This window comes from Mytilus edulis, chromosome 3 (genome assembly GCF_963676685.1).
Source record: "Mytilus edulis chromosome 3, xbMytEdul2.2, whole genome shotgun sequence".
NCBI lineage: Eukaryota > Metazoa > Mollusca > Bivalvia > Mytilida > Mytilidae > Mytilus > Mytilus edulis.
In genome coordinates, this window is record NC_092346.1 from 76913924 (window position 1) to 76940865 (window position 26942).

Below are 26942 nucleotides of genomic sequence, written 5' to 3' on the forward strand. Positions count from 1 at the left end.
ACTATATTGGAATTCAAAGTTTTCACTCAGAAGAATCAATATTTATATGATAATGGATCATAATGTATACATGGAATTGAAACTTGAAATGTTATGATATTAAGACAAATTGTAGAACGTATTTGCAGATTATATGTGCTTTCTATACAAATGTTCACTGACCAATTCAAAAAAAAAACGTATATAAAAGAGGGTGGTAAAAATTATTTTCGTGCAACGTGATCGCCTTTTTTTATTTCACGTTCAACGTGTTTTTACCTCAGTTTTTATTTCAAATTGACGTTCAGTCGTGCAAGACGGGTGCCTCTTTCAACGTGTTCTTCTTATTTAATTTTACGTGCATCGTGATTTTCAAAGTCTTATTTTGCGTGCTCGGTATTTTTCAAATAAAATTCAAACACTTGGCAGGGATCGTCAAGAAATACTTTTTTAAAAGCCGTAAACCAATAATATCATAAATGTGTATACTAAATCGGGAATATCAAGTAAAACAAAGAGTTAATATATACAAGAAGACAGTGACTCAGTCACAAAAGGTTCAAATAAAAGTATTTATTTTTCGTGCAACGTTCATTACAGAAATTATTTCACGTTCAACGTGAAATTATGTCTTATTTCAAGCCAGTTTTTTTCGCGCAAGGACCCCCTTTACCACCCTCATAAAAGAGATAAATGCATATTTATTTTCGATTTTAGTTATAATTTAACGAGCTAAATTTGCATATAAAATCTGTGGCATAGCCCCTTTACTGTATCTTGACCTTTATGTTTTTACCAACTATTGATTTAAAAAGTAATAAAAATGTTTTGCATTTCGAGATTTATTTTCGTGATATTTTTGAAAGATTTAGTGGTGATATTTGTTCTCTTGAATTTATCTAGTTCCTCTGTCCAAATTTAAAAAGTTAAAATGACTGTACTAAGACAAAAGAAAACTGAAGTGAAGACAAGCTCGTGAGTCACTCGAATTGAACCTATATATTTTCGTTATCCTTCGTTATCCTTCGTTTTAACTAGACACAAGTTACCGTTCTGTATTTATTATGTAGATGCATCCTTATATGCCATATGTTCCCAGAAATTTAATTTTTAAAATAAGAATATAAGAAAACTTGTAAAACTTCCGCTACTATTTTTCCTGGTGCAATTTTGGAACTGGGGTGTTTTAGTTTTCTGTTAAATCTGACAAATATTTGTTTTTCACATGTGCTTGAATGATAATTATTTATAAATCGAATGATCATATATCGACTGGTATTTCTTTTGTTCGTGTCCCAACAAACAAAATTTATTTGAATAAAACATTTTTAATCAGTGATTATTTAGATCAAACTCCTGTTTTGGCAACCATTGTGGCATTTGAATATAGGTTTCATTTGTTTATTTATATAATGGACGAATTAAGATTAAACTGGTCTGTAATTAGATTTTAAGTTTTTTCGTCTCTTTTTTTTTTTATTATAGTGGAATTAGATGATGGTCTAGACATTTCTAGACGGGATCCTTTATTTCTGTATTCTTTAATATCTAAATGTTTACCCTTTTTGAATTCATTTCTTTATTTTCAATATTCTCTATTTTTTTATATTTTAACACCCCATTAATTTCTATTCGTTATCAATTTTTCTTTTTTTTTCTTTCTTTTTTCGCAATTCGGCAATGCGTGCCCTTTATTTCTTAGTCGGTTGGCTATAAAGACCGGAGTTCTGAAGCAAAAGTGTCTCATAATTCAGTCATGGCTGGATACCGATATTTTAACTTCCATTAAAATTTTATTTGTATTTTTATACTAATGTTATGATGTATGATATTGTTCTGTATTGGTATGTGACACTATAATAAAATATTCTGTCTGCCTGTCTGTAAACCCCACTCAAACCCACAGTCCACTTACATGTACATCTCTCCAATTTTGCGGAACTTAAGTTCAGTGATGTTTGATATAGGTCTGTTAGAATGGAAGCAAGTTGGTCTGCTTTCAGTGATTTTCAGTATAAAAGATGTTATTAAGTTTTTATCCCGTATTTACATTTTGATAAAAATTTCCATATGGACTATTTTTTACCTGATCAAATCAAATATGTAATAGAAAATATACCTTCATGTGCTACTTTTTGAGTTAAATGAGGTCGAAATTTTGTATATTTGCTCAAAATTCGGATTTGTGGCCGTATTTTCCGTTTCGAACGAAAGACATAACTTTTTTGTTTTTAAAAGATAAACACAAATTGTGTTTTGTTAAGGTCAAGGATCAGTAAATGAACTAGTCCATAGATTTTTTTAAAATTTACAACTCAATTAGATATTGAAAATATACATCTGAAAATGTAAAAAAAAGTATAGGTCACCGACTTCGTTTTCGAGAAAAAGCCATTTTTTAAATGGTCCGAGAGTGTACCAAATTACATTGAATATATAGGGAAAATCAGTTTATTTTCTTCTACAATTTTCGGTTTCCGGTATAAATCAAGTGAACCACTCCATAGAAATATTTGTACATTTTTTATTCAGAAATAACTCATATTTATCAAATGTTCATGAATGTAAAAAAAACATCATCAGTTTTTGCTGTATATTTATCAAATTTTAAAAAAAATGCACCGTGGCTATTTACGTTTTCATGAAAATTGGTACACATAATCGTCTCGCGTAATTAAACCAAATGGCATTTTAAAAAAGAGGGTCCATGAACTCATTTTCAAGTTAAATAAGTTTGAATGATAAAAATCAGTCGAAATCTGAATCTTTTCCCGATAAGTCATGATAGTTTGACGTCGCGAAAATAAGGACTAGTGCTTTATGAGGTTTAACATTTTCCAACCTTTTGTGGACTCCGTTTATAATGATTATGCTAATTTTGATATCTTTCATGGTGGAAACAAGTGACTTCTCCCTTTAATTTGGAAGTTAAAAAAACAAATTTCTTTTGTAAAAACTGACTTTTAAAAATTTAAAAAGAGAGGCGAACGGTACAAAAGGGACATTAAAATTTGAACTCATAAGTCGAAAATAAACTAAAGTTTCACGCCATGGATAAAAAAAAAAAGACAAACAAACCGGCAACACGGTACACAAAACGCAACATAGAAAACTAAATACTGAGCAACACGAACTCCATCAAAACAGTCTGGATGTGATCTCATTTGCTCCGGACGGGTAAGCAGAGCCTGCGCCACATGTTGCACCCGCCAGGTGTTGCTCATGCAAATTAAAATATATAAAACTCTGTAATAAGTCTAATTCGGTATGTCAGATTCGGCAAAAAGGGAACGGGATAGTTAGTACCTCTCTACTAGGAAAATCTTGTTTATTTGCTTCCTTGTGAGTAATTCCCTCTAGCAATTAAATCGAGATAGGCCTTGAAATACGGCAATCGAACAAAAAGTCACAGGACAGAAAGTCACAAATTTAAAAAGGACAAAAAAATCACAAATACATGTAGTTTATATATAATTGTTTAGATATATCTAATCGGAAGTTTTTGAAATATTTTCTTTTCATCACGTCAAGGATTTGTATATACTTGATCACGTATATTTATTTAACAGTTAACTTTAAGAAAATTGGTGGTTAAACTTGACTCGTACACAAAGATTACAGAGGCATATTTAGCGAAAAATCCATGGGTACCAGTCCCCCTTTTTGGTTGGTTATTGAGGGAATCATTAAAAATGTTTGGGTCTGCTTTGAGACTTTTCAAATTTTAGTTAAACAAAGGATAAATATTTCTTGCGGCACCATGATACCAAGTCACTTTGACACAGTGTCAGTTTATTTTAACAATCATTCGATTATATAAATGGATTTTTTTAAATATATTTTGTTTCCAAAGTTGTTTTATATATAATAGTTCAAGGAAAGATAAAATAAAATTTTATTCAAAGAAAAATAACCTGCGACTTTCTGTCCGTATATTCAGGACTGTCTCCGTCTACGGTTTATATTTTTATAATCAGCAAAATTGATGACGTGGAACACAAATGCACAGACGAAAAAGTAAACAGATGATTTTCAAGACAAGTCGTATTTTATTATAGATATTGTTGCGTCATTGTAAAAAGACAACCCGTAAAGGTACTGAATATTCAAACTGTTTCAATTCATTTGAAAGATTAGCGTGTTTGTTCAAAATGCAGGTATTTAAAAACCTAATATTGAGCTCGGCTAAAGTTAAACTGTGAAAACGTACATTGATGATAGTCTAGTCATAGTCAAAGTCCATATGTTATATATTATAAATAGCTTTTTAAATACTGATTATAAATCATCAAAGTCATTATGTAACGAGTTTCTTGTAATTTCAACGTTATTTAATTTATTGAACCCATTCATGAATGAATAGTTCAGTGGCGGATCAAGACATTTTTAATACTGGGCCTGGGGGCCCATTGACTGCCTAAGAGGGGTCCCACTCCAGTCATGCTTTAGTGATTCCCTATATTATCAACCAAATTTTTTTAACAAAGAAGGGGGGGGCTACAAAATAATTGCAAAGGAACCTGTTTATTGTATCACAATCAATAACATTTTTATAACAATTTAAGGATTCTAATTTAATAAACAGCAATTTATTTTTATAGCAATTAACAGATTGATTGGTTACTTTTGTCTTTGAATTAAAAATATTCAAAACAAAAAGACATTAACCGCATAGGATCATACATTGTACAAAGAAGAGCAGGTAGATTTGTTTTTAAAGACTATAGACGTACTAGTAGTGTTACCTCCATGATGAAGGACCTTGGATGGAAACCTCTTGTGGAAAGAAGACTAGAACAATGACTGGTACTACTGTACAAAATAGTGAATGACCTGGTAGCCATCCCTACGGAACATCACATGGAATTTAATACTAGACCATCCAGAACTTCTAACGTCAAACAAATAAAACTTTTATCAGCAAATACTGACATTTATAAACATTAATTTTTTCCACAAACTATCATTGATTGGAACTTACTACCAAATACTGCCGTGAACTGTAAAACTGTGGAAAGTTTAAAGGCAGTTATATCGCACATCAGTGGTGCTCATCAGTGGCGCACACACACACTTCCTGTATAAGTTTTACTCAGTATTTTGAGTTCATTTCCAGTATTATACAGATACAGCCAGAATCAATCATTAAAGAGAAATTTAATGCTTGTTTTCAAAATTATGACAAGAAAATAATTTAAAAATTAACAAATTGCATTTTTATACAACCGCGAAAATTTTGCAGTCATATATTGGAATCACATCGTCGGTGTCAGCATCGTCCGAAGACGGATGGTTTCCGGATAATAACTTTAGAATAAGTTAATAGAATTCAATAAAATTTTAACACAATGTTTATTACCACATAAAGAAGCTTGGGATTGATTTTGGGGGTTATGATCCCTTTGGTTCAGGAATTAAGGGCCCAAAGGGACCCAAAACATACATTTATCTAGTTTCAGGACAATAAGATGTGTATAAGTATTTCAATTACTCTGAAATTGTACCACAATGTTCATACCATTAAGTAGAAGGTTAGGATTCATTTTAAGGGTTATGGGGCAAACAGTTTAGGAATTAAGGGTCAAAAAGGGGCCAAAACAAGCATTTTTGAAGTTTGGGGACAATAACTTATGTTTAACTGTATAGATCTCTCTGACATTGTACCACAAGGTTCCATATAATGAAGGGATGTCAGTTTGGGGTTAATATCCCTGAACATTTAGGAATAAGGGGCAAAAAATTGGCCAAATAGAAGCATTTTTCTAGTTTACAGACAATAACTTGTGTTTAAGTGTACGGATCTCTCTGAAATTATACTACAAGGTTTCTTACTACAAAGGAAAGGCTGGAATTGAATTTTTGGGTTCTTGCTTCAAGGGGGGTTTCAATTCGAGAGGGGCCAAAAAAGTGGCCCAAATAAGCATTTTTGTAGTTTACAGTCAATAACTTGTGTTTAAGTGTATAAATCTCTCTGAAATTATATCACGAGTTTCCATACTGCAAAGGGATGGTTATAGGGGGTAATGGATCAAATCATTAAGCAATTACAATGTAGGGGCAAAAAAGGGGGGGACAAGGGTTTTTCTGGTTAAAGGACAATTTAGACAACTTAAAAGCAGTGTAAGGGAGGTAATCCAATTAAAATTAAAATTTAAAGAATACTGTTATATAGGTTTGATTACTTGATTACCTCCCTTACACTGCTTGAAAATTATTGTTAAAGGAATTGATTATTTAATAGTTATCCCATAAGGACGCAGTGTGTCAGTGTAAGATCATCCCGATGGCCGGAGGCCAGAGGGTGATCTTACACTGACACACCAAGTCCGAACGGGATAACTATTTTACATCCCAGCTGTTTTAGATGAGACGAAAAACCATTTGCAATTCATAAAATCTAGTTTAGAACGCCACACAACCATTATAATATACTTTATATATTACTATATGATGCATACCCATTATGACCCCCTAACACGATGAGTAGATATCAAACAATGTCAACTCGCCCCACTGGCCAATCGGCCCACACTATATCGCCACTTTATGAAAAAAATCGCCCCACTCTTGTAACCGACTCGCCCAACTTTATAAAAGTGTAAAATAAAACTGAACAATCAGTCTGACAACTAATTTATTTAACGAAAAGGGTTTAAACCCCACTGAGTAAAGGTCTGCCAACTCGCCCCAGTTATAAAATATCTTGCTTCCTTTAAGTATGTTAAATTTCTGATAGTTTGTATCCAGTCGTCCTGGTGAAGTGGTATGTGTCGTGGCTTGATATGCTAAAGGTCTTGAGTTCGAATCCCAGCATGGATTTTTTCTACGTGAATTTTGATAGATAGTCTTCTCCGTATAATTAATTATAAGTTTTATACTGGATTTGACATTCCCGCCAAAATGTTACAGAACAAAGGAAAGCATACATAACAAAGAAACTTAAACTGGGTTGATCTGGTTGGGGTGATCCGGCTCAGATCACCCCTGTTAGAACAAAGGAGCTGGGATGTAATGTCTTGAGATGTGTAGCTGTAAATCTATTTTTGGAAGTTACTGTTAATTAATATTAATTTTAACCATGACTGTTAGTTATTTTATATTTTAATACCCTATGATATATTTAAATGAGTAGTTATTGTTGCCAACTTAATTAGAAATTTGAATGAAGATTATTTTTGGAATAAGGGATTGAGGGAGGTGAAAAAAAAGGGGGGGGGGGTAAAATTTTTCTCATTTCAGAGTTCAGAAATTAAAAAAAAAATTTCTTCAAATATTTTTTTTGAGGGGATTTATATTCAACAGCAAAGTGTATTGCTCTAAAGCAAAAAAAATAATTTCAAGTTCATTAGACCACATTCTTTCTGTGTCAGAAACATTTGCTGTGTCAACTATTTAATCACAATCCAAATTCAGGGCTGTATCAAGCTTGAATGTTGTCTCCATACTTGCCCCAACTGTTCAGGGTTCGATCTCTGCGGTCGTATAAAGCTGCGCCCTGCAGAGCATCTGGTTACAATTTGAAGTTTTATATAACTTTTAAGTTCATAAATATTATTATTGATATCAGGTTGTTCCTGCTCAGAACCAATCTGACCATATGGTTTATCTTGCATCACAAGTTGTTTTGGTCAAAGTCAATACAACCCCAAGTCAATCCAGCCCCATAGTAAAATGATAAATAATTTTATAAAAGTTGCAGAGGTTTGGGAAAATTAGATTGGCAGTAGATGTGGAAGTTAAAGTTTGCAATTTTTTTTTTAGACAATTCAGACATTCCTTAATAACAACTTTGGCAATTGTTCATAGAAAGATTAATGATAAAAAACAATATTACTGTGGGTTTTATATTAGGAGAAATATTAAATATAAACAGCATATTGTTACTGTTATATTTGTTAAATTTGACCATTTATTTTTTTATTCTTATAAACCTATGTTTTTTGTCAAGCCTGTGACTTTTGTCGCAGATACTTGACATAGGGATAGTGACCATGGCAGCAACGGTGGCGTTAGCTAACTTCTTAAAAGCATTATATTTTAGAAGGTGGAAGACCTGGATGCTTAATACTTTGTATATAGATGCCTCATGTTATGAAGTTTCCGTTTCATTTTCATGGTTCAATGAATACTTGAAAAATAAGTAAAGATTTATTGTAATGTTAATTTCTCTCTTATTATGAGTAATAGAAAAACTGTATTTGGTATGTGCTTTATACCTTGTAAGGTCCTCATGCTTGTCAGACAATTTTCACTTGACCTTAACCTCATTTCATGGATCAGTGAAAAAGGTTTAGTTTTGGTGGTCAAAACCATATCTCAGATACTATAAGCAATAGATCTAGTATATTTGGTTTATGGAAGTATTGTAATTTGTAAGGTGTACATGTCCAACTGGTAGGTGTCATCTGACCTTGACCTCATTTCATGGTTCAGTGGTTAAAATTAAAGTTTTTGAGTTTTGTCTTTTTTTACAATACTATATGCAATAGGTCAACTATATTAGGTGTATGGAAATAGTTTATGATGTACATGTCAGTCTCCCAGGTTTTATTTGACCTTGACCTCATTTTCACGGTTCATTGTTCAGTGTTAAGTTTTTGTGTTTTGGTCTGTTTTTCGTGAATTATAAGCAATAGGTCAACTATATTTGTTGTATGGAAGCTGAGCATATAGATCTGCCTGACATGGTTCATCTGACCTTGACCTCAATTTCATGGTTCATTGGTCAATGTTTAGGGTGTTTTTTAAGTCTGTTTCTTAGAAACTATAAGCAATAGGTCAACTACAGGGCTCACGCTACCAGGCGACTTGGGCGAAGAAGTCGCCTTCCCGACCGTCACTTCGCTTTCCCCGACCCCCAAAAGCGAAATCAAGTCGCCCTGTTCTTGACGATAGTCGCTTTCAGTCGCTTCCGTCATCGGACATTTTCAATTTTTACCAAGTTGATGAAACATCAATTTTTTACTGATAATTAAAGAAATTCAGACATAAACGATTCATTATCTTTAGAAAAGAGGTTGAAGCATTGTCTTCGCAGTGTGTAGCAGGTTATTTGATAAAAATACAACTTTTTATCACTTCGTGCATTTCCGCAAGTTTCGATGCTTGTTACTCGAAAACGTACATCAACCTAAATTTCGGCGGCAAAATAAGTTTGTTACTTCATTTAAATGTGACAAAAGTTGCCTCCAGTAAATGTTTAATCCATTTATTGCATTAAAACCGTCATGTTCCTTTCCAAATAACTTGTCAAACATCGTTTATTTTTGTAAATTTTCTTGCATTCGTCCGCCATTGACCGATTTCTAAACTACGGATCTGAACCGGACCAGCTATGACCGAAATCCGTACTTTTACAATAATTACTACGGACGCACGGATGGAACAGCTGACAGAAGAATATTGATCCAAAAGGGGAAAATTACGCATTCCACACGCATTAAGAGACTTTTGGTTACATCTAATTGATTGGTGTATATAATTCCCTATATTTTTTTATGGATTGTTTCAAACTATTGATTAAAGTTGCTTAACTCTGAGAATACTAATATCAATATATTATGGCCCAGCTTAATAACTTTTATATTTTTTTATGAGAAACACTGAATTTCATACACAAGATAATTTTTAATTAAATTGTAATTGATATATTATAATTTCTTTACATTTTTTAAAATATTTTTTTTTTTAGTGCTAGATATCTAGTTGGTAGCTTCTCACAAGAACCTTAAGTTTCAAATGTTACTTTAATTGTAATTTTTTACTCATATGAATTGAACAACATAAAAAGAACATTATTTACATATGGCCCTTTATACTATTGTAAAATCCAAACATTGTAGCACACTGCGCGAATGAGCACTTCTCTTTCAAATCTCACCACTTCTCCCTATCAGTTTCAAAAAGAGAAGTCACTTCTCCCTATAATTCTGAAGTAGTGTGAGCCCTGCAACTATACAACATAGTATGAATGATTAGTAAAGAAGGCGAGACATTTCAGGGTGTGCACTCTTGTTTTGTTTGTAATTATTCATTGTTATTTTAAAAGTCAGATTTCTGGTAACTCACCATCTCTTTGTTGAATGTTGAGCATAGTAAAATCAGAGATCTATATTAAAGAATCTATTATTATTTCTCAAACTTGAAAAAGTTTTCTCTAATTCTGTTGAAAATTGATAAAGATGATAAATGAATTGAGTTGTGACAGAAGTCTATTACTAACGGGAAGTACGCAAATTAGGCAATCACACTATCTTTAGTATCAATCTTTTTCAACAATGGAGTCATTGTTATTCATTGTTAGATGATCCTTCAGGAACATATAAACCTACTCTGTTGTGTGGGTAGTGTTGTGCAATTATGATTTTTATACGACTGCAAAAATTAAAAAAAATTTGGTCATATATTAGTATCACTTAGGCGGCATCATCAACTACAGCGTCGTCCAAAGACACATGGTTTTCTGGATAATAACTTTAGTATAAGTCAATAGAAATAAATAAAATTTGAACACAAGGTTTATAACCACTAAAGGAAGGTTGGGTATGATTTTGGGGGTTATGGTTTATAACAGTTTAGGAATTATGGGCCAAAAAGAGGCCCAAAAAGGCATTTTTCTAGTTTTCAGACAATAAATTGTGTTTAAGTGTATGGATCTCTCTGAAATTATACCACATTTCTGCATATTATGGTTTCTGTTTCAAAAAAATCACTCATAGATTTACTTGGCAATATTTTTTTTTTAAATATTGATTTTAGTTGAAATGATAGGACATTTTTTTAGTGGGAACTCACTTTTGTCCTATGACTGTATGTAAAATGGATTTTAAATACAATTCTTGATTTGCATTATAAGTAGAAATGATGGTTTTGAATGTATACATTTCCAGGAGGCAATAGAAATTAAGAGACCAACAAAATTTACTGTTAGTTTGATTATGATTTATTGTTGATAACTTAACATCCAACTGCAAATATAACAGTTAGATTAAGTGACCTGAGAGTGCATTCTCCAACCACTAGACTTTAATCAACAGTGTGGATTGTATTGTTTCATTGATAAATTGATGATAAAATTTTAGTACAGCTGACCATTAAATGATATATGATTGGATTTCTGATAACATTAAGTAGTAGACATAGACTTTTGGGTTGACCTTAATCTGAAACACAAATTGATCATGGGTCGTAAAAGAACAGGTATTTTAAATCGCAATTATTATTCTTGCATTTGTTGAAATATTGTGGAAAGATTTTATTGTATTTTTTTTCCTATTATTAGCTTCCAATATGTCCAGTGCAAGGAAAAGAAATAAAAATGGAGAGATAAAGTCAGACTGTCCTTCGCCAACCACCAGTCCTAAATCATCTAAAGACTTTGATAGACCTGTAGGTATACTATTGAATAAATCAATAATGACTGAGTATAAATCTAAACAAACTTAGCAGGACTAAAAACATACAAAAGGCAGTTCTGTCAAAATCTGAAAAAAACAAATGAGCAGTTGTATATCATCTTTAACAAGAAAAATTAATATACAAAATCAGGAAAGGAAAAAAATATATAATTTTATGCCCAACCTACGATAGTAGAGGGGAATTATGTTTTCTGGTCTGTGCATCCGTCCGTCTGTTTGTTCGTTCGTCTTTTTCATCCATCCGTCAGTTCATCCTGCTTCAAGTTAAAGTTTTTGGTCAATTTTTTTCTTTGAAAGTAGTTTTTGATGAAGTTGAAGTCTAATCAACTTGAAACTTAGTACACATGTTCCCTATGATATGATCTTTCTAATTTTAATGCCAAATTAAAGTTTTGATCCCAATTTCATGATCCACTGAACATAGAAAATGATAGTGGAAGTTTCAGGTTAAAGTTTTTGGTTAAGATAGTTTTCGAAGAAGTTGAAGTCCAATCAACTTGAAACTTAGTATACATGTTCCCTATGGTATGATCTTTTCATTGTTAATGCCAAATAAGAGTTTTGACCCCAGTTTCATGGTCCACTGAACATAGAAAATGATAGTGCAAGTTTCAGGTTAAAGTTTTTGGTCAAGGTAGTTTAGGATGAAGTTGAATTCCAATCAATTTGAAACTTTGTATACATGTTCCCTATGATATGATCTTTCTAATTTTAATGCCAAATTAGAGTTTTTACCCCAATTTCATGGTCCACTAAACTGTTTAACATAGAAAATGATAGTGGAAGTGGGGCATCTGTGTACTACATGTATGGACACATTCTTGTTATATGTATATCCCATCATACTTTAAATAGATCATAATTTTCTTTTATGCTCAGCTGGCACAAAGTGCAAGTGTTTTAAGCTGTCAGATTTTGCATTCATTTCACATTTGCCATGATTTGGGGTCAGTAGTCTGTCTTGTGTCTCCATGGATCTATTTTCCTCCAAAACCACTAGGTGAATTAAATTCAAACAAGACTTCATATGATAAGATAAGAAAACTTTATTTAGATTCAGCATAAGTAAAAATATACAACACAAGCTCTAAGGAGCTTTTGACCAAATATAAAAACATATAAATAACATAAACACAGTCTAATTTGACATATAAAATAACCTGTTATACAAAGTCGAATCTCACATACATATAGCATGCAATAAAATAAGCAACAAATTTAGAATGAAATAAAACATGCTAGACCAGAGCATCCAAAAGCAACATAAATAATAAAAAGCTCATGAATTATCACAAGTATCCTTTTAAGTTGTTCTGTGTGTTCCTGCTCTGTCCGTCTGTCTGTCTGTCCATCACTCTGAATTATACACTCAGATGAAACAGTTAAGGCTCAATATGGGAGCATCTTTTTAAAACTGGTTTAATAGGTCACTTGAAGTGCATAAAGGGAATTGAAATAAGTCACTTTGGAAGATAGAGAATTGGTAAAAGAACCCTTCATGGTATTCAAAAAGTTAAATTTGTGATGTTAATAACTTAATTATCAAACAAACATTTCCTGTTGTTAGTTAGTTCATATCTACTTTTTGCCCATTTTCGCTGATATCAGTACCCATTTATTACTTTTAATAATTGCCACAATGCTTGTTAATATTTTGCTTAATCAAAAACATGTATCGTATACCATGCAGATGAAAAGTTAAAAAAAAAAGTTAGATTGTGATATTATATAAGATTAAAGCTAAACTTACTGTATGTATGTGTTTATAGTTGTAGCACTTAGTGCAGTAATTTAACTGTATATGAGATCAAATAATGTGTAAACATATCTGTTCATTTTTTTTTTTTTTAAATATGACTAAAACTGTAAAAGAATGGGGTAACAAATTACCTTACTAATACTTCTTAAAGTACACATTGTAGAGACTTAGTAACTTGATTGAACACTTTGCAAATGTAGCAACCAATGACATAGAGAATTCACTTAATAGGTGTATGTGAGAAATTACATTGAAGATTGAAATATCTTATGTAAAAAATAAAGTGACAAACTAACCAGTTAAGTATCAAATAAATACCCTTGGATTCTGGTCTGTATTAGAAAATTATTTGTTTTTCAAAATAGAAAGTGAACAGGGCTTTCAGCAAGATATTCACATAGAAATCATCTGCTTTTAATAGATTTATCTATGTCATCATCTTTCCCCGTAAGTATATTCTTTTCTTTATTTACATTCTAAAAAGTTATAAATCACTTTGGATTTTTTTTTTATTGCTTATTTTGAATATTTATTTCACTTTTAGAGTAATGACATCTATGTTATACTCTCTTGATACCATATATTTCATACCTAGTGAGAATATTTGTTAGTTTATGTAGTTGACCATACAATAACACAATTTTAAGTTGACAATATTTGTCCTGGTTGCACAAGTTATACTTTAACAGTATGGTGATGACAGGTGTATCTGCTGGGCGAAATAGATAATTTTTTCACTTTTTTTTCTATACATGGGGACTAATTTATTTTTCTGTAAAACTTACATAAGAATATACCTTTTTGTGTTGTTTTTAATTACTGGTACCTCCTACAGTTTCAACCCAGTTTGTGAAAATTTCACAGAAGAATGTTTTAACAGTTTTCAAAATTTGAGAATTATTCATTTTCAATTTACATTTCATATTTCCATATACATGTACTTCAATGTTCATAATAGACTTTTCTCCATTGTTTAAGGAACAATATGTGCAACCTGGCCTGTTAAGATTTGTTCCATTTTTAAAAGGTCTAAAGGATTTTAAAATTTTTGGATTATTTTACTAAAATTTTTACACCCTTTGGTGGTTACTTTTTGAGACTGTATGTCTGAAAGTTTTTCATACTTAGGCCAATTAAAATTAATTGCTAGATTTTCATCCCCGCCCGCCCCTCTGAAATCGTCCCGCCCGATTCTTTTTATTTAACAAAAATACAATTTCCGGATTTTGTTCATGTCCGTTAACGGGAACCATCGATAGTTTCGTTTCATTCAAAACTTCCTGTTTCAAATTTGGTTTTTGTATTTCTTCGAGTAATCTAACGAAAATGATTAAGTCGACATATTCTGCTGCTCTATGATGACAACATCATCTACTGAGAATAGAGATTGATAACGAGATGGGCATGAAATATTCGAGTTACGAGTAAAGCGCCTTGTCCTTGAACGCAAATTGCGGTAGTCACAAACGGTGAATCGAAAACCGTGTTTTTTTACTTTATTTATACAATGACTTTATGTCAGGAAATTTGGACTTAATGATATCCAAAGCGCAAGAATTGTAGAACAAATTGGTACAAAAAACATGACTGGATTAAAGAAATTGCCACAAACACGAACTTGTTTGATTTATGACCGTATATTGAGAGAAAAAAAAAGTCGATAAACACGCATTTTAATTATAACAAGCCCTTTTATTTACCCATGGCTGTTGTTTTTGTTGACAAACAGCAAACACCCTCTGTAACTGTCCCAATACCCTCAATTAAGTCATTAAACAACAACTACTTTATAGTTAAGTTCATGTTTTACATCATAATTACTTTCAACACTGAGTTTAAATTTTATTCTGTACTCATAATACTTGTGTTGCATACAATTGTACCAATACATTTTATTGATTTTATGGGGACTACAAACCATTGCTTAGAAAGCAAAATAAATTTGGTCCAACTGAAGAGAGCATTTTTCTTCTTTTTGATGTATACTATAAATAGGTTTCTAAAGCGGCAGTTACATGAATAACAGTGGTTGCCAATCGGGGATTTTTATTTAAGAGTTTAAAAAATAGTGTAGGATTCCTTATACAGCATGTATATACATTATACAACTTGTTTTCCACTAGCATATACTCCGCGGTATGAAGAACTCGTGACGAGGGTTTCATATGAAATAAAATTAAAAAAATAAAATCCTCCCACCCGCCCCATTTTTTTCAAAAATTTGGATGAAAATCTACTAATTAATTTTAGTTGGCCTTAGTTGATGTTTTTGTAATCATTTTCAGTTGACCATTTATTTATCCATTTTCATTGAACAAATTTTCTGGAGTTATGGGACTTGTACTGTTTTTGGCCTATTGTAACATATCAACAACAATTTGCATGAAAGGCTCTATACTTAGTAGGACTTTTCTTGACCAATTTTTTACCTGTCCACCATTTTTAATATATGACAAAATTTTAAGGAGTTATAAATGGGACTTTGTGTAGTCTACTTTTGTGATGATTACAAGATAAGAGTAACGTTTTATTACTCTATTACCACACAGAAAAGCTGTTGTGACAGGAGTATCACTTATGTTGTCTTGCATTGTAATCATAGTTCATGTCAAGCTTTGTTAATGCATAACTCCCTATGCACAGAATTCAATCAAACTTGCACATATTCTTTCTAAGGTATGAAGTAGTGGGCATGCTTATTGGTGCTTTTTGAGTTTCCCTTACCAAAATATTGACATTTCTGCTTATATTATATGAAGAGGGCAGGCAACACACCCTTCCCATCAGTTCCATGGTGTTTAAGGTGGTACCCAACACCTTCACTAAAATTAATTTGGCACTTTTAATTTTCATAAAATTTTGACAAGGTATTTACTTTGACCATTTGACAAAGGTATAAATATTTCAAATAATTTGAACCAACCGTTTTATCAGAAAAATTACACTGGTTATATAGCATTTTGACAAACAATAATTTTGATCATTGAGAAGCTTAATACATGTATTCCCTTAACAACACAACGTAATTAAAACATTTAGCTGATTTTAAAGAGTTATCTCCCTGTAGTGTTAGGTACCACCTTTAATCTTGAAATCTACAGAAAGTTTAAAAAGAAGTGGAACAGGAATTAGATAAAAGGAGTAACTGTCTCTACTTTCCAATGGTAGCCTGCAGACATTGCTATTGTGTCTGTTGTGTCCTTTATTCAATTTTTCAAAATGTTATATCAAAAACAGGTTTGTTGAACTATCTATGCTTGAGATATTTGCTGCAGGGCATTACCTACATAATTTAGTGCAATCAATCAATCAAACTGTATCCAGAGTGTTCAACTGTATTTTCAAGAAACAAGCTTCAATTATTCAAAGTGGCGAAAGTAACTTTTAAATGGAACCCACTAAATATTTATTTTTTCAGTGATTTTTCCTCATGAAAACTTTATTATTAGAAGAATATCAGTAAAGAAATTCTCAATTAAGACATTTATTGGCATTATGTTTCTGGTCTGTGCATCTGTCTGTCCGTCTGTTCATTCGTCCGTCCATCCTTTCGTCCCATTTCAGGTTAAAGTCTTGGTTAAAGTTTTTGGTCGAGGTAGTTTTTGATGAAGTTGAAGTCCGATCAACTTGAAACTTAATAAACATGTTCCCTATAATATGATCTTTCTAATTTTAATGCCAAATTAGAGATTTTATCACATTTTCACGGTCCACTGAACACTGAAAATGATAGTGCGAATGCGGCATCCATGTACTTGGGACACATTCTTGTTTTCATTTATTTCCCCTTTTTGTATTGAAAAATGTTGGTAAATTTATTTGTTAGGCTGTATGGACTTTGCTTATTGTTGAAGGCTGTATGATGACCTTATTTTAATTGTTAATTTCTGTGACATTTGGTCATATGTGGAGAGTTGTCTCATTAGCAATCATACCGCATCTTCTTTTTTGTATTAAAGAAGCCAGTGAATGCATACCTTGCATTGAATGTTCTTATTGAAGATTATAGCAATTTCATTCTGAAAAAATCAAACTTGAAAAGCTGTAGATTATTTTAGTCCACTGTTTACAGTGCAAAAAACTTTGTCCATACCATTACTTAATAAAAAAAAATCAAAACACTTCAAACTTGCATATATTTGATAAATGTTATTTTTCAATATTTTTACTGTAAAATATATCTGAACTCTGTTCATTGATGGTTAAAGAAAACAGGCAAAAGTAACTCATTGTCTTGTGCCAGATTTTACCTTTAGTCTAAACTGTTGTAGAAAAACGTATTTTGCCTTCTAATTAAAAAAAAAATCTTTTCATTTTCCTAGCATATCAATTTTTTTAATATATTGAGCAGGAAATGGACAACGAATTCAATTAAGTGAGAAAAAAGTTGACTCATAAACTTTGAGTCAGGTCCCGCACATTGTTAACTGTCTTTGTTAAACATGATGCTTAGTTTCATATATAAAATCTTATATTTTACATTTATTGTGCCTCTATTAGTGTGGATGAAATAAGCATTAAGTTGTTTAGGATTTAAAAAATTGAATTTCACCACTAGTTTTAAACTATATAGTATTTACTATTGAACCGGCAGTAGAAGTTAAAAACTTGAAAAAGAATGTAAATTCAGTTGTATTAAATAGCTAACCCGAAACAGTTCCACCAAAATTTGATTGTATTTGCTGTATGCAACCTAAATAACTTGTCAAAGTGTTGGTCGAATACATGATCTTTAACAAAAAACTGATTTTTTTCCTACACCACATGTCAGATAAATATTGAATTATAGTACATGTGTAATTTTATAGGTATTTGTCCTTACCATATGTTTCCATATTTTAGTCAATAATAAATGTAAGTTAACTGATCCACATGTTAGGAAAGTGATCATCAATTATCATACATGTACTTGACCAATTGTACCCTTGGGTGGCAAAAAGTAAGTTATCTGATAAGGGGTGAGTATGATTCACAATGGTTGAACCATGATCATTTCTGTATATACAATTGATAATGGAGTTATCTGTGGAGGATAGAGTTTTCAGTTTTAATATGACATCCAAACAAAAACCAGTGTTTGAAATGAATAATAACCAGGTCAGTTAAAATTTTATTTTTTTAAGCTTTTTTTGTGTATTTTTGTGTTTTATATTTTGTTTTTTGTCAAAAGTGATGATAAATAAGTGTTTTGCATATAGATAATTTTTGTTTAAGCTATTTTTAAAAGGTTATAATCAATATCTATATATCATCTGGGTCTGCTTGGTGTGTGTATAGCTTAGTCATATTATTTATCCTGTCCCTTTGTAGGACTGACATAAGGAACAGGTAATTTTTCTTTCCAGAATCCTTTCTGGAATGGAATGCCTTACCATTTTTGGGCTACCACAGCCTGAATCTGGAATGCTTCAAAGCTTGGCATACAAAATAGTCAAAAATCACTGTTTTTAAAAAAGAACCTGTATATAGTATTTTAAATATCACATAGCTTTATTTATTTGAATCATTATTTTGTACTTCATGCACAACACAGTGACAGAAAAATAGACTTTTGATTGCGGCCCCTTGACAGGAATAAGAAGAACAAAAGTCCTATCTAATTATATAGGTCTCCCAAAAAAATGCCTACCAATAGTTGCTGCCTTTATGAATTTAATTGTAATTTTAAATATATCTCTCAAAAGCAAATTTGTTTTATTTGTGGTAAAGGATGTACTATGAGGACCTATTTGTCTTAAAGAATGAAGCATTACAAAATCATGTTTTTAGACTTACATGTCTAACTTGAGTCATTTAAAAGATTTGATAAATGATTGTATTCTTTTGTTTAGTGTAGACTATTTATCAGATACATCAACTAAAGAATTAACTCCAGCAAAGAGTTGATTAATTTTCAGAAATCCAAAATTCCTTCCTTTATACATGTAAATAAGACAAATCTGTTGAGTTACATAATATAAGATAAATCAGGGAAGCAGGAAAGATAACTAGGTCAACTACCTTTGTTGTGGTGATATTATTACAAGTACAAATGTAGTAGTAAAATAAAGTGGACCATGGACTTGTTTTATCTTTTTTTCGTCACATATAGTGCACTAATACATTGACCCATTACTGTTCTTATTTATCTTGAGTGCAGGCCAATGTCCATTGTAAAAAAGCACTTTACTAAAATTCAAGTCTTGTGATTAAACCCCCTTCTCTCCCCCACATTCCACTACATGTACAAAAAAATGGGAGGTTTAAAGGAATTCATCTGTGCATCGTTCAGAACTCAAATTTGAGTCCTGAATTTGTACAATAACAGATTATTTAGGATTTTTCATTTGTCAACTTTGCAGTACAGAAGATGTATTTTTCCATTGACAATTGAAGAATTTGCCTGAGCTATATGAAAATTTTATATTATTTAGTTTGCCCGTTTTGTACACAACTCCTCCTACATGCTTCATTAGATGCACATATCAATGGGGCATCCTGGTTTATTGACAATTCCAAAGTTATGGCCCTTGTGCTTATAGATTACTGTATGAATATATTCAATAGTTAGATATCTAGGGCTATTTGAGACAAAACAGATAGTCTAGGTCAATGTTTCAGTAAATTATGAGACAAATAAAGAGATGAGTTGGGTCAATGTATGAGTATGCTATGAGACAAAGATATAATAAGTTACCGGTAGGTCAGTCAATAAGTATGCTAGGAGACACAAAAAAAGATAAAGGTCAGGTCAATGTATCGGTAAACTATGAGACAGAGATATTATACAAATATAGCCTTTGTATGAGGTTGATACATATAGAATAATACATGGAAAAATACGTATCGCATGCTGTATCACCACGAGAAACCAATATCAGTCCTGAAGGTCCCGAGGGCTGATATTGGTTGAGTGGTGATACAGCATGCGATATGGATTTTGCCATGTATTATTCTGTTAATCATATATTTTAATTGAATCAGAATCATGTGATATCCATTTTTTTTTAAATTGTCCGAAATTATAACATAATTTAAAAAATAACATTATGATTTTGCTGTATTTTTCCAGCTGACTTTTTTTTTTTAGACTTCCTTATTTTCTTAATATCCACATCGTAATGTCCCCTATAACCTTATTACATTCTCAATATACTTTTAAGACCACATATTAAAATGCATCCACTTACGATATGTCCTACTATTTCAACAAAAAATAATATTTATCAAATAAATATCAAACGATGTAGAAATGTTTAAAGTTTTATTGCATGTTTATTTGGCGATGATAATATTCATGATCATTTTAATTTTCTAACGAGGTGAACACCAAGAAAAATACATCTTAAAAAGTTTGCTATCTATTCTAACCAAATCAAAATCGTAAAAATTTGCATTGTGTAATAACTTTTTGAAAAATATCAAATTTAGTTGAATGGGAACTCATTTTTTTCCTATGACAGGAAATTCCGGCCTCGGGACTGATATTGGTTTATCGTGGTGATACAGCATGCGATACGGATTTTACCATGTAATATTCTATTTCTCATATGTTTAGTAGTAAATACAGTAGTTTTGCATATTTGATAAATAGCCTGCTGTTTGATCCATATCGCGCAACTTTGATGCACACCCTTTATCACATACCCTTTATCGCATACCCTTTATCACACCCCTACTTTTTTTTTTTTGCAAAAAGTCTTTCTTTTTTTTGCTTAAGAAAATTTTTCCTCAAAATAGGTCAATTTTTTGAATAACATCATTGTTTGGTATGTGACGTCACAAACATCAAGATTTCATATTGTATGTGACGTCACAAACGTTTTCATATTTTTTTGCACACTAAATGCAACTATAAAAAATACATAACACACAAATAAATACAAAAATAAACAAAAATAAACAAAATATTTTTAAAATAACAGTACGCAAATTGTAAGGTAACCCAGGTGCTTCGGATAAGTAATTGAGCAGTTCTTTTAAGGCCTTTGAAACAAGACAAAAGTAAAACTGAAGGTAACCTAGTGCTATGGATCAGAAAACAGTTCATATAATGTAATACTCTTCTGTTGAAATATATGATAAAATGAATAATACATGGCAAAATCCGTATCATATGCCGTATCACCCTCGACCAATATCATCCCTCGGGCCTAAAGACCCTTGGGCTGATATTGATGTCTTGGGATGATACGACATATGATACGGATTTTGCCATGTATTATTCTCTATTTATATATTGACCTGAAAGAAGTATATTGACTGAGGACGAAGTCCAAGGTTGATATACTGCTTTGGGTCGATATATCCTGTATTGACCTCATACAAAGGCTATATTTGTTATATTATTAATTTCCGACCATATTTGTATCAAAATCGTCATTTGATTTTGTTGGAATTTTATAGATATCATATTTCCTGTTATTTCATTTACCTTTTTTAGCTCACCTGGCCCGAAGGGCCAAGTGAGCTTTTCCCATCACTTTGCGTCCGGCGTCTGGCGTCGTCGTCGTCCGTCGTCGTCCGTCGTCCGTCGTCGTTAACTTTTACAAAAATCTTCTCCTCTGAAACTGCTGGGCCAAATTAAACCAAACTTGGCCACAATCATCATTGGGGTATCTAGTTTAAAAAATGTGTGGCGTGACCCCGCCTACCAACCAAGATGGCCGCCATGGCTAAAAATAGAACATAGGGGTAAAATGCAGTTTTTGGCTTATAACTCAAAAACCAAAGCATTTAGAGCAAATCTGACATAGGATAAAATTGTTTATCAGGTCAAGATCTATCTGCCCTGAAATTTTCAGATGAATCAGACAACCCGTTGTTGGGTTGCTCCCCCTGAATATGTAATTTTAAGGAAATTTTGCTATTTTTGGTTATTATCTTGAATATTATTATAGATAAAGATAAACTGTAAACAGCAATAATGTTCAGCAAAGTAAGATTTACAAATAAGTCAGCATGACCGAAATGGTCAATTGACCCCTTTAGGAGTTATTGCCCTTTATAGTCAATTTTTAACCATTTTTCGTAAATCTTAGTCATCTTTTAGAAAAATCTTCTCCTCTGAAACTACTGGGCCAAATTAATCCAAACATGGCCACAATCATCATTGGGGTATATAGTTTTAAAAATGTGTCCGGTGACCCGGTCAACCAACCAAGATGGCCGCCATGGCTAAAAATGGAACATGGCGGTAAAATGCAGTTTTTGGCTTATAACTCAAAAACCAAAGCATTTAGAGCAAATCTGACATGGGTAAAATTGTTCATCAGGTCAAAATCTATCTGCCCTGAAATTTTCAGATGAATCGGACAACCTGTTGTTGGGTTGCTGTCCCTGAATTGGTAATTTTAAGGAAATTTTACTGTTTTTGGTTATTATCTTGAATATTATTATAGATAGAGATAAACTGTAAACAGCAATAATGTTCAGCAAAGTAAGATTTACAAATAAGTCAACATGACCAAAATGGTCAGTTGACCAATTTAGGAGTTATTGCCCTTTATAGTCAATTTTTAACCATTTTTCGTAAATCTTAGTAATCTTTTACAAAAATCTTCTCCTCTGAAACTACTGGGCCAAATTAATCCAGACTTGGCCACAATCATCATTGGGGTATCTAGTTTAAAAAATGTGTCCGGTGACCCAGCCAACTAACCAAGATGGCCGCCACACCTAAAAATAGAACATAGGGGTAAAATGCAGTTTTTGGCTTATAACTCAAAAACCAAAGCATTTAGAGCAAATCTGACATGGGTAAAAAAAATTATCGCGTCAAGATCTATCTGCCCTGAAATTTTCAAATGAATCAGACAACCTGTTGTTGGGTTGCTGCCCCTGAATTGGTAATTTTAAGGAAATTTTGCTGTTTTTGGTTATTATCTTGAATATTATTATAGATAGAGATAAACTGTAAACAGCAATAATGTACAGCAAAGTAAGACCTAAAAAGAAGTCAACATGACCAAAATGGTCAATTGACCCCTAAGGAGTTATTGCCCTTTATATAGTCATTTTTTTAAACAATTTTCACAAAATTTGTAAAATTTTACTTACATTTTCCACTGTAACTACTGGGTCAAGTTCATTATAGATAGAGATAATTGTAAGCAGCAAGAATGTTCAGTAAAGTAAGATCTACAAACACATCACCATCACCAAACCACAATTTTGTCTTGAATCCATCTGTGTCCTTTGTTAAGTATTTACATAGACCAAGGTGAGCGACACAGGCTCTTTAGAGCCTCTAGTTTGTTTCTTTGGCATCTTATGTATGAGAAGATTTTCGTCATCAAATAATCGATCACAGATATCATTTGTTTCAAAACGTTGAACAATATCCGAAACTCATCACAAGTATTCCGGTTTTTAGATATTCTAAAAATAACCGTGCAATATGCTTTTTGCTCTCCATCATTTTCTCTCTACCTTCGAAAATATGGTATGACATGTAACTATCCCTAAACGAATCAAATTTGTTAAAATATACGAATTAATAATATAATAAGTTACCGGTAGGTCAGTCAATTAGTATGCTAGGAGACAAAAAAAATAAAGGTCAGGTCAATGTATAAGTAAACTATGAGAGAAAACTGGAGGTGAAATAAGACTATACTAGTGGACATTAAGGGGGCAGACCTTGGTTCAGGGAGATAACTCTTTAAATCAGTTAAGCGTTTGTAAAAGTCAAGTTCATCAATGTAATTTAAGCATTTACCTGAAACAGATTGAAAATAATCTATGTAACCTGGAAGCTTAGAATATATTTTTGAAAATGGTTGACACAAACGTATTGATGATTTTAAGAGTTATTTCCCTTAACCTAGGTCTACCTCCTTAAAGTACTAGACTAAGTATGTATGAAAAATTAAATGTTGAAATTGAGTTTTATAATGTTTTCCAATGAAATATTTTTCTTTTATCTATTTTACAGCAAGTCTGCGGACCAGCCCCCAGGAGTGCAGATGAAGACGCCCAAAAAGAAAGAGATCAGATCGATTACTCAATCAAAATTAGTTTGGATGATGCTAAGGCAGGCAAAGGTAATTTTATAAAATTTTATCATCTCAATGTACTATTTTATGCCTACACTCATTTTGTTTGCTTGTCCTGCACCAGGTTAAAATTTGGGTTTGGATTAGTTTGATAAGAAGTTGCATTTAATTATACATAAACATAAGGTTATTATGATGTGAAAGATATATATATATGCAAATTGGGTTTTGTGACAAAACTTTTGTCCCAGAATTTTAAGTTCACCAAACAAGAAAATCTGTTACTGTGGATTCATTGGATACCAATTTTCGTGGGTTTCATGGGAACAGGTGAACCACGAATTCAAATGTTCAACGAATTACATATTTTCAAAAGGCTCTGTATACAGAGATTGGCGAAACCATGAAATCAAATATCCACGAAAATGCAAGTTTTCAGCAATTCACGAAAATAAAGGAATCCACAGTAGTCTTAAAACAAACATATGCATTACAGTTTGAACTTGTTAAGAATATGATAAAATACAGTGGTGGATCCAGAACTTTTCATAGGGGGGGGGGGGGGGGGGGATCCAGAACTTTTCATAGGGGGCTCCAGTCATGCTTCAGTGATTTCCTATATAATCAACCAAACTTTTCCACCTGGATCTGTAATGTTCAGCTGGTCACTTTTAAACATTCTCTTGATGAAGTAATTTTAAGGTCAGTCACATTCTTCATTTAGATCACCATTGCAGCTTTCCATTATAGTTAAAGTCATTCTCATTACCTCCTATAAATGTGTACAGTTATGCCAGGAACTGTTACATATTTGTTTCTAGAACAGTTATTTCCCTTGATTATGCAGATAGACTATCAGGGTTTAAAAATTTCTGAGCTAGGTGTTATACAAATAAAACCAAAAAATCAAAAACCTTATCAGGCTTAAAGTATAAAACAATAAATCTTTTATTATTTTTTAGCTCCCAGACGAGTAAGAATCTACGCAGATGGCATCTATGATATGTTCCATTCTGGTCATGCTAGACAACTAATGCAGACAAAAATAGCTATACCTAATTCTTATCTTATAGTTGGTGGTAAGACATAATTACACTTTCAGTAACAGAAATGACACAATATGCCAACAATAAAAAAGTGAAAAAGTGAAGCACATACACATTAGAAATTAGATTGATTGATAGATTGATAGGTTGCTTAAGTAAGGTAATAATCTACAAAATAATGAATAGTCTGATACAAGCTTAAACTGTCAGTTCACTATTTTAGGGCCAAATTGGGACCCTTGTTTAGAATTTTCAATTCAAAATCATATTAAAGATCAGCACAAGATAGAGCATAATAAAATTAATGAATGAAATCCATGTTTTTATCTATATAAATCAAGGGAGATAAATGGTATATAAAATGTCAATAAGAGAGCAACAACACAAAAAAATCCATCCATAGTAAAGATTAGATTATAAAACAACATTAACGAACCTTTAAAAAAAAGGATAAACATCAACAATTTAACATTAAGTCTGAAAATTGGACTCTTCAGAGTAAATTCAAAAACATTTCACATATGCATATGATAACAATTGATTGAATAAATGATCAGTTTCTAATATGGTGGCTCACAAGTTAACAGTGTGGAGGAAGACATATCACTATACTCAGAACTATTACTGTAATCTAAGACAAAGTTGACCAATTTTCACTCTTACTTCTTTGCTAGACAAAGAAGCAGCAAATATTTATTTTTAAGTCTGGTTTGGCGGTGGCAGATTGACCTCATAAGCTCACACACTCGTGGCCACTCTGCCACTTCATATATTGAAAAACCTAACAATGTATGAACAAAATCTGCAACAAGAATAGGAAAAAGGAGACAAGCGAACATTTTAGATTTACCATTAATGAATTTCAACAAGAATACCTTAGAAAAATATCAATGAGATTTCTTCAATATGACAAATTTTAATAAGAACACTTATATTTGCCTGCAAGAATACTTTAATAATGAAATTTCACAACAAGAACACTTGAAATATGTGTCAACAAATACTCTTCAATAATGGAAATATCAACAAGAACACTTCAATAATGAAAAATGACAACATAAACACTTCAGTCAGCAAAAATTTAACTGCTATTATCTTCAAATGTATCACACATTTTGGCATTTTTTTAGTCTATGAGTTTCCTCCACCAATAGATTTGAAATGCCATAAAGAAATAAAGTTGGAATTAAATACAGATAATTAAATTTAAAAAAAAGTTTAAGAATATATGGACAATTAGTAAACAATTTATATCTACATTTACAGTGTGTAATGGTGAATTGACTCAAAAGATGAAGGGAAGAACCGTAATGGATGAAAAAGAAAGATATGAAGCAATAAGACATTGCCGTTACGTGGATGAGTTAGTTACAGACGCTCCATGGACTCTTACTGATGAGTTCTTAGATTACCACAAGGTGTGATATGTACACTTAGGATTCTATATTGTCTTCAGTATGTATTGTTCAATGTGAGACATAGGGATGCTAATATAGAGGCATCTTTTTAAACTATTTGTAAAAAGCTTTCAGATAGTAGAAGAGATGGATATTGTTATATGTGATAAAGTAATGTGAAATTTTTGTACCTATTTTACAGATAGACTTTGTTGCCCATGATGAAATTCCATATGGAGCCATAGGTTCAGATGATGTGTATGCTATTATTAAAGAAAGAGGGATGTAAGTTTCATATACATTTAATGAATTAAAAAAAAAGAAGGAGAAACAATGTCTAGGAGACAGCAACTGAACAGCACAAATTA

The 26942-nt window shown here is 31.9% G+C and overlaps 1 protein-coding gene across 5 annotated transcripts in view; it reads left to right on the plus strand.

The window, feature by feature from the left end:
* The first annotated feature begins 3943 nt into the window (after positions 1 to 3943).
* Positions 3944 to 26942, plus strand: part of LOC139517452 (choline-phosphate cytidylyltransferase B-like) — a 28999-nt gene continuing 6000 nt past the window's right edge. Inside the window, exons 1-7 of one of the 5 annotated variants that reach the window (XM_071308492.1) lie at positions 3961 to 4074; positions 11261 to 11371; positions 13577 to 13602; positions 24071 to 24179; positions 25094 to 25210; positions 26444 to 26595; positions 26777 to 26859. In XM_071308492.1, coding sequence (XP_071164593.1) covers positions 11269 to 11371; positions 13577 to 13602; positions 24071 to 24179; positions 25094 to 25210; positions 26444 to 26595; positions 26777 to 26859 — 590 coding nt within the window. In that variant the 5' untranslated portion in view covers positions 3961 to 4074; positions 11261 to 11268. The other 4 variants (XM_071308494.1, XM_071308497.1, XM_071308496.1 and 1 more) reach the window with 4 other exon arrangements.